Source organism: Sylvia atricapilla, chromosome 1, assembly GCF_009819655.1.
Source record: "Sylvia atricapilla isolate bSylAtr1 chromosome 1, bSylAtr1.pri, whole genome shotgun sequence".
Classification (NCBI taxonomy): Eukaryota; Metazoa; Chordata; class Aves; order Passeriformes; family Sylviidae; genus Sylvia; species Sylvia atricapilla.
Window position 1 is genome coordinate 14629326 of NC_089140.1, and position 8718 is coordinate 14638043.

The 8718-nt window shown below is 37.9% G+C and overlaps 1 protein-coding gene across 7 annotated transcripts in view; it reads left to right on the forward strand.

Moving 5' to 3' along the window:
- The window catches only part of ARHGAP12 (Rho GTPase activating protein 12), a 75920-nt gene extending 67576 nt beyond the window's left edge, over positions 1 to 8344 (forward strand). For all 7 annotated transcript variants that reach the window (XM_066315213.1, XM_066315220.1, XM_066315229.1 and 4 more), the window contains 5 exons: positions 1899 to 1997; positions 4041 to 4118; positions 4902 to 5036; positions 5297 to 5399; positions 5823 to 8344. In XM_066315213.1, coding sequence (XP_066171310.1) covers positions 1899 to 1997; positions 4041 to 4118; positions 4902 to 5036; positions 5297 to 5399; positions 5823 to 5997 — 590 coding nt within the window. In that variant the 3' untranslated portion in view covers positions 5998 to 8344. The remainder of the gene's footprint in view (positions 1 to 1898; positions 1998 to 4040; positions 4119 to 4901; positions 5037 to 5296; positions 5400 to 5822) is intronic.
- Positions 8345 to 8718: the final 374 nt, after the last annotated feature.

Here is an 8718-nt window from a genome sequence, read left to right on the forward strand (position 1 = left end):
TCATGGCTCAGTGACGTAACTTCTGACATTGGCAACAGTGAACACTAAGCCAAGTTTAATTTGTACATGTGTGTGCTAATGATTGGATTTTTAATAAAGGCATTAAGGAATGAAGAGTTTGGTTTTTATTTAAAAGCATGATGTAAGTTTTAAAAGTTGGATGTGCACTGTACAGCTTTACATTTATTGTATGAATGAAGAAAACAGAAGTCTTCATTTAAAAGCCCAGTGTATTTTTGTGGCTGCTGCAGAACAAGCTTAGTAAATGGAAAGCTTGGCAAATCAAGTGTGAGCAGAAAAACTAGTGAAAAGTTTTGGAAGAAAAAATCCACTTGAAACAGCATGCACTAAGTGGGAAAGGAACTGTGTTAAAGTTTTGTTACATGGAAAATCAAAAGTACAGAAGTTACTTTTAAGATATGAAGAAAAAATACTTCTTGTGTATATGTTGAAATTATTAAATTTGAAGGCAATTGTAGCAAATTACTTTGTTACATGCTACTATTTTCTTCTGCTACCTAATCTGCATTGCTTTACCTGCCACAGCTGCATGCTAGCCTGGCTTTCTGCTGCGTGGGCTTTTTCAATCCTTTGCTACTGATTCTGCTTATAAAGCTCGCTGCGTGAGTAGCTGCCACAGCACTGAGGTGGTGTGGACCACTGGCCTTATCATACCCAGCTAATAATGCCATTAAATGCCCATTTTCATACTGTAAAATTGGTTTGGTGTGCTGTTTGGGTTTCCCAAAGCACTAGTCAGGATGCAAGAGTTGTTAATCTGCTGAAATTATCGAACATGAAAAATGGGCAAGATGTGATGCATGATGCAAAGGCAAGAGCAGTCTCTCTTTTGCAGAAGCTCTGAAGTAAGATACACTAGATTATGGGAAGATGGCCACTTAAGTACCTAATTTAAGAGTAAACAAACCAACAAACACCCCTTCCCTTTAAGAGTGGGATCTTTGCTTCTCTGTTTCGAGACCCCATCACCCTTATGCATCTGAACAGAAGAGGCCATCTATTATTTTAGCATCTTTGATGAAAGCCAAAGAAATGGATCTCTCAAAGATTCTGGTGATAACAATCTGAGCAAGAAGAATTAACATGTTGCTAACATTCACTGAAATGTTGCAAGATTCTTCTCTCTGTTCAAGCTGGTTTTCATTTTTGCTCCACATTATGATGGAAAATACTCCTCCTGGATTTTGTAGTTTTGAAAATAAGACTCAGATTTACCATTACCCATAAATATCTGTATTTAGGTTCTGACCTTGAAGCCAGGTTGCCTGTGCATGGTCAGACTTGCATCCGTTCAGAGCTCTGAGGTAAAAGTCTGTCATTTACAAATTTGTGTCAGAACTTAAAAATGTCAGAAGACTCCGTGTTAAAGTAAATTAATACATAATGCTGTGTTATACAGTGGGTGCAGTGAAAGATGACATATTACAAGTTTTTTTCCCCAAGCAATACCAAAACCTTTCACTCCAGTTAAAGTTCATTATCTCTTCGAATTTTTAACAAAGATTGCAATAAATGCATGTTGAACTTGGGACAGGAATGGAGTGTAACAGGACACATTTGAATTCATTGAATTTCTATAACATAATTGATGAAATGACTCTTAAAAGTATCAGGTGGTGGATTAAAATGATTTCAAGTAGCAAAACTTCCTTTCTTGGAGGCTCACGTTTGTGTAGCTGCTGACGCTCTTCTTACTGGGAGCTTTTTCTTGCTGGGAGCTGCTGAGAACTCTTTTCAAAACTTTCCTATTTCCTCTCCAATACTGCGACAATTGTATCCAGTAGACTTTGCCCTTTGTAGAGGTTTGTTTTAACCTGAACTAGTTCTGTCACTCGAGTCCTGTTCCACTGTAAATCAGTCTCTTTACTTGGTTCCAGATCAAGTTTTTGGTTCAAATCTCACCAGCTTGTGTCAAAGAGAAAACAGCACGGTGCCAAAGTTCGTGAAGCTGTGCATTGAGCATGTTGAGGAACATGGTATGGTTGAATTTTTTTGTTTATAAATCTCTCTAGCTCACCACTCTTAATGTTGAACATTTGAATCTTAAAATGCCGTTGGTTTATTCGGGGAAAATAATCTGAAACTTGTATCTGGAGTTAGTGTTGGGTTTTCAAGAGTGAGGACACAGGTGAGATCCAAAGTGGGGAAGAGGGGAGGAAATCTTATATCTGAGAAACTGATCTGCTTCACTATGTTTCAAGCTGAGGAGAAGCAGGACAGCCTCCTGGCAGCAAGGCTCCAAGGGAAGAGGGATTATAAGAAGTAGTAGAAGAGCTCAGCTCATCAAGGCTTTTTTTAGATTTAAAGTGAGACTATTGAAATGCAATTTATTTTTGAAAGGTTTAAGCATGCTAACAATCACTTCTATTAAAACTTCCTTGAAATGAACTTTTCCCTAAAAGTTGTGTTCCTGCTTTGTGTATGCACTGACTGCCAGAAGACCAGTCTGTGGATTTGATGCCCTTCAGCCAGTTACACAAAATTGTAAATTTTACGCAATTCTGGAGATTATCAGTGTCCACATATTGACTCAGGTTTTTTTTTTTTTGCTTTCATTGAAAATGTGTATTTCCTACCTAATAACTGAGAACACTTTGTGTGAAAGCTACATGTGATATTCTGGGTTATCTGCTGTAAAACACATCTTCACATTTTTATTGAAAATTTGTCAGTTGTGATTCCTGACTTGGCTGTAGTCTCTTTGGGTTTTCTTGCCTGTTTCTTGCTGTTGTCTTTGCCTTATCTTTTGGAAAAGATGACTGAGAGGGGATTATGGCATCTCCATAATCATCATTCAGATATTTACCAGTCTGTTAATCTGAGAACATTCTCTTGAATATCAGGGTAAGTGTTACAGGGGGAGTACATGTGAATTCTAAGGCATTTTCCATGGGAACTTCCTTTAGCCTGTAGTCCTCTTTGTCAATGCTTGTTTCTTATGGCCTGGGAGGGGAGAAAAACTGCTTCCACTGCATTACTCCAGTTTGACAAACTGCCACCTTGCCTATGGCAGCAGGCTTTATTCCATTTGTGATCTGAAGATTGTGAGAAAAGGGTTATTTTGCTTTGTTCCTTTTTTTTTTTCTTTTAATTTCTTTTTTATTTTAAAGACAGGACTGCAGTGAAGATAGTGAAGTTTTCCTTTTTTAAATACCTGAGGGGAAGCTGACAGAAATGAACAGCTTTTTTTTCCTACCTCTCCAACTCTTCTTCCTTCTACCAATACACTTCAAATCAGTTCATTCTGTAAAGGATTTACTAGTGGATTATGGGGAAAAGGGATATGTCAGATGTGCTGGTAACTGTGCTGTGTTGCATCAAACAACTCCTTGAGGAGCTACAGGGACTTGCAGGTATTCTGGCAACACGCTCTCTCAGAGGCACTGACTCACCTGCTGCATCCAAGTGGCTTTTCAGACAAATTCTTTACCTCTTAACCACTGCTGAGTAACTGCAGTAGCAACCACAAGAGACACAGTTTTCTTCTTTTCTGGTTGAGTGTGCAGTCCTGTAAGGCAAGGGCTGCCCATTTTAGTTCTGTAGGCTGTTGGGTAGCTCTGAGTGTGCATGTACATCATTCCTTCTCCATGTAAACCTGGTCACTTGACAACTTTGAGATGCTTTCTATGCATGACTTGATTGGGTTTTTCTTAATCATACATTAAAAATCGAACATTGTATCCACAAAATACCTGGTTACTGCATGTTGGACTCCCATGTATTTCCTGCCCACCCACCAAGAGCATCTTAAACCAGACATCTGATGTCATTGGGGAAACTTGGAGCTGTTGCCTCATTACTACTTGAATAAGAAGTTTTAGAGATTACTTTGGGCTTCATGCTGCCAAACTTGTGTCGGCAAATTAAACCTCCTCTCTCTTATATGTCCTTCCCATCAAAACAAGCTAGTTTTAACTTTTTATTTCTTTGTTACAAGGTGGGTTTCCTTTGCTTTTAATTTTGCTGAGTAGACCTATACATATGTAAGGTATTAAAATGGATTTATCCCTTTGTTTCAGGATTAGATATTGATGGCTTATACAGAGTTAGTGGCAATCTTGCAGTGATACAGAAGCTGAGATTTGCCGTCAATCACGGTAAGCTCCTTCCAATTATATTACAATGGCATATATTTTCAGATTGTTGAAGTTCATAGAAAGCTAAGGAAAAATACTCTGTAACCATAGTATATAATGAGAAATGACTGTCATTTTCAAAGTAAAGTTACTTCAGAATTACAGAAATGACTGTGTAACATACATCACTTGAAAAAACTGATATTCTGGAGGCTTAGTCTTGTGTGGACCATGAGGTATTGCTAGAACAGAATTCTTAAAAAAGATGGTAACAGAATTTGAGGAAGAGGGATTATTTAAAATAAAATAACTCTCTACCTTATGGAAAAACAGCAAGCTTCCACTAGCATTAAAACTGTAAGTTAATAGTTTTTTTAACTGAGATTTAATACTGTCTTTTAGTGTGGGAGGGCTTAGCTCCTCTTCACTGTGCTCTGTGTATTTATTCCATGTAAAACCCTTCTTTCTGGCAGTATCCTAGTGTAGCCATTCACAATCTGACCCCTCATTTCCTGATTGACAGGATCTAACAGTAAATTTTATGTTATGTTAGCAGCTCCTGTTCCCTTCTGGAAAACGCCCTAGGAGTAGAGGAACTGTATGTAGTGCAGTAGGCAGAGTTTAGCCATCTCCATCTGCTGCTGCAGCTCAGTATCTCAGAATGGGATATGGAATGTGCTGGAATGGAGCAAGTCTTCACTATTTTGAAAGAAATAAGTATATAAGAATAGTTGAGTTAATTAAAAAAAAAAAGAATTTTTATAATCGAAGTATTATTATTAATTATTTATTTTTGTTTCTCAGATGAGAAGCTGGACTTGAATGACAGTAAATGGGAAGATATACATGTCATTACAGGAGCTCTAAAAATGTTCTTCAGAGAATTGCCAGAGCCACTGTTCACTTACAACCACTTCAATGACTTTGTCAATGCAATCAGTAAGTCGGGAGAACTTGCATATGGTGTTTAAATAAGTCCTGCACAAATTTTAAAATTATTTTGGACGTAAGAAGGATGTTTTAGTTGTCGACTTGCCGGGATTGCCTGTCCGTGATGCCGGGGCTGGCCGGGAGGTGGCAGTGTCCTATTTCGGATTAGCCCTGCAAACAGTGGCTTTCATTCCCAGCCTCTTAAATTTTATGCTGAAGTTTTAAACAAAAATACTGAACTTTTGTTTCTCAACCTCATCCTTTTGCAGAGCAAGAACCAAGGCAGCGTGTCTCTGCTGTTAAAGATTTAATCAAACAGTTGCCAAAACCAAATCAGGACACGATGCAGGTACTCTTTAGACACCTGAAAAGGTAAGTAACAAATAAAGGAAAGGCTTTGTGTTGCTGATCCTCTCTTAAAGATAAAGAATCCAATTAAAAGTACCAAGTGACTGTTCTTACTGCATTTTTTTATATTGGAGTTGATAAAAGCAGTGTATCAGTCTATTTGGATATGAGCTTGCAGAGCGCCAGACTTGAGACAGTATGTTTCATAGTTGTGGTGTTTGCTGCCAAGTCCTTTAGAGGGACTGCAAGAGGACCAAGAATGACATTTCAAAACAAAACTTTTTTTTCATGGAGAGGGGAATTACAGCAGCTGTGTGTCCTAATAGCAGAACTACTCATTAAATAAATACTCTGAATAGCCATTTGCTTTGGGATGTGTCTTTTTCTGTCATCCTGTTGCCCTAGCACTGATAAATCTCTTTTTGTGTATTTTTTTTTCTCTTTCAGAGTTGTAGAAAATGGAGAAAAGAACCGAATGACCTATCAAAGTATAGCAATAGTTTTTGGTCCAACCTTATTAAAACCAGAGAAAGAGACTGGTAACATAGCAGTCCACACAGTTTACCAGAATCAGATTGTAGAGTTAATTCTACTGGAATTGAATTCCATCTTTGGACGCTGACATTATTCTTGGAGAAGAAACTGGAAGAGATGGGTTGGCAGCAGTACTCCATCAGAAGGAAAACCTCTTGCTGTATATGTTTTATGTTTGTGGACCAAGCAGTAACTTGTTTTTTGCACTTTTGGGGAGGGGAGAAGCAGGAGAAATGTTTGACCACTTTAATATGAATTAAAGACAACACTTCAGATTTCTTTGAAAAGCTCAATATAAAAAGTGAATTGAAAAGTTTGTTTGCCTTTTTTAAGTATCATTGGGAAAATTTATTATAGGTTCATACACTGGATTACTTGGAGAGTAAAACTAATAATCTCAGACTGGATAATCTGGAATCTAATCTCAAAATTCTTCCATATGATGGGGAAAAGTCCTACCATTTCTCCTGGTATGGAAAAATTCAGTGAAGTTACATCATAAGCTTGTTTATTACAACCTACTTAGATCTATGAGACACTTTTCTAAGGGGTTTCTGCATGCAGTGACTGTCACAGACTTGCGCTAATAGTTTGGTTTAGTTACTCAAATCTAATTCTTCACTTGATATCTGCTGCCTCTTGCCTTCTTTTGCTCCTGTTTTTCTGTCATTGGTTTTTGGGGTTTTTTGTTTTTTTCCTTCTTTCTTTCTTTTTTTCCCCCAGCAGCCTCTCTGGAAGTTCTTTGCTGCTTTATAGAGCAGCACACTATTACACTATTTCAAACACTGAACTTGTAAGAATATCCAGCAATGGTTATTTTACTTGGGGCATAATAGAAGTAATATTTAATAAACATGTTCATTTTTTCAGGGTATGTCCTGAGCTAAGTTTTGTGTTATACTGATCTAAAGCTAAAGTCCTAAGTAAATACCGACTGTAACACTGTATTGAGTTCTTGGTATAATGCTGTGGTAGTGGAAGTTCATTCTTGATGTAAATACAGGCTGTCCTTTTGATTCCTGTATATAATTCAGTTCCTGTATAGTTTAAGACCCCTTTAGTCACACATTTCTAATCATGGGTAGATTAGCTACAGTAGCATAATGTTTCCAGTGGATGTCTGGGTTTCAACAGGGAACAGGTTATGGGGAGGGAGGGAGATCTAACTGTGTGCACTTTTAGATGTTAATTACATTTGCGGGCAAATAACTGTAATGCAAATGGTACTGGAGAAATACTGAGTGTGCTTGCTAAATTGTTAATGCACTACAAGAAGAGCCTTTTAGGTTATTTAATATGTACAGGATACATTAGAAAAATGTATTATGAATTCTAACATCTACAGATAGTGAAAGTCATGTTTTGATAGATGTTTGATGGAATCCACGATGCTAAATTTAAGATTTTCTTTTTACATTAATGTAGAATAATTTGTAAAATTGGTTTTGGAAGATTTTGTTACAGGGAGCATGGTCTGCTGAAGATTTTTTTAAATGTATTTTTCTAGACTAACTGCTGTATCTGACATATTTGTTATGTCTAACCTGAATAAAGAAAACCAATAGTTCTTTTAGAGTTTACCATACCCACTTCAGACAACATGAACCCCCTTTAAACAAGACCACTGTATCTTACCCCTTAGCATGGATGGATACCCCGTGTGACATGGAGCTGTCACACTGGACTGAAATATGAATGCCTGCTTTATAACCTGACAATTTTAGGAACTTTCCAGTCCCCTTCTTTAACAACTTGAATTCTAACATAAGGTTCAGAGAGGGCAGAAGTAATTTATGGATATAAATTTGCAGTCTTTAAAACACATCCCAGCTGGGAGCCTGCTGTACAGGAAACAGTTATGTTGAGGAAGGGATTGTGTCAGTAGCCTTCAATCTGTCTGCTGTGTCCCTCTCACACACAGCCCTGGCTGGCAGCAGAGGGGATGTGTGGTGACACACTGAGCTGTAACCAGACTGATGGTACGAGAATTTCATGAGCATAGGGCTTGCATGAAAAGTTTTTGGAGATGAGCGAGAAGATTAGTAACCTTGTGGCTTTCTCAGTGTCTTCTTGTGGTAATGGTGAAGTCTTGTGGTTTGTAGAAAAGCGACCTGGGTGAGAACTGTGAAAGCCCTGTCTCAGCCGTGTGTTGTGCCTCCCTCTGGGCTGTCACACTGAGCAGTGCTGAGCCTGTGCCCTAACCTACTAGAAAATATCGACAGTGTTGGAATCTGTGGCTGTGCATCATTCGAACCCTGCCTTTGGCTGTAAAGAAAGAATTCCTGCTGCTACATGAGAGGGCTTGTTCACCGGTCACCTTTTGTTGCGAGTGTTACTTTTTAAAAAAGGAAGAATGCCTTTTTAAAGCAATTTGATAATGAGGATGTCACACTTTTCCTTGTATTCCCCCAAAATAAAGCATTTTGTTATTACAATATCTAGTATGGTTTTGTGCAGTGAAGTTGTCTTAATATTCTAATATTTTGTTAGGGGGAGGGGAGAGAATTCTTTTTAATTGAAAGAGGTGTAGGCAAACACTTGAGACATTCAGGAAGTAGAGGAAGTCCAATCTGATGGTACTTTTGTGACCAACATGAAACTGTGTATGTCACCAAATTGGGTTTCTTCACTGCTTGAAAGATCTTGTCTTGTTCCTGCAGTTAGCTTTCTTTTAAATAATCAAAATGAGGGATTTGCACAAACACACCATGGGAAAGCTATGTTTATCAGATGAAACACAGTTAATTTTATACATTCCTCAGTTCAGGCTCTATATCAGATGTGGTTCTGGTTAAAAGTAAATTTAAAG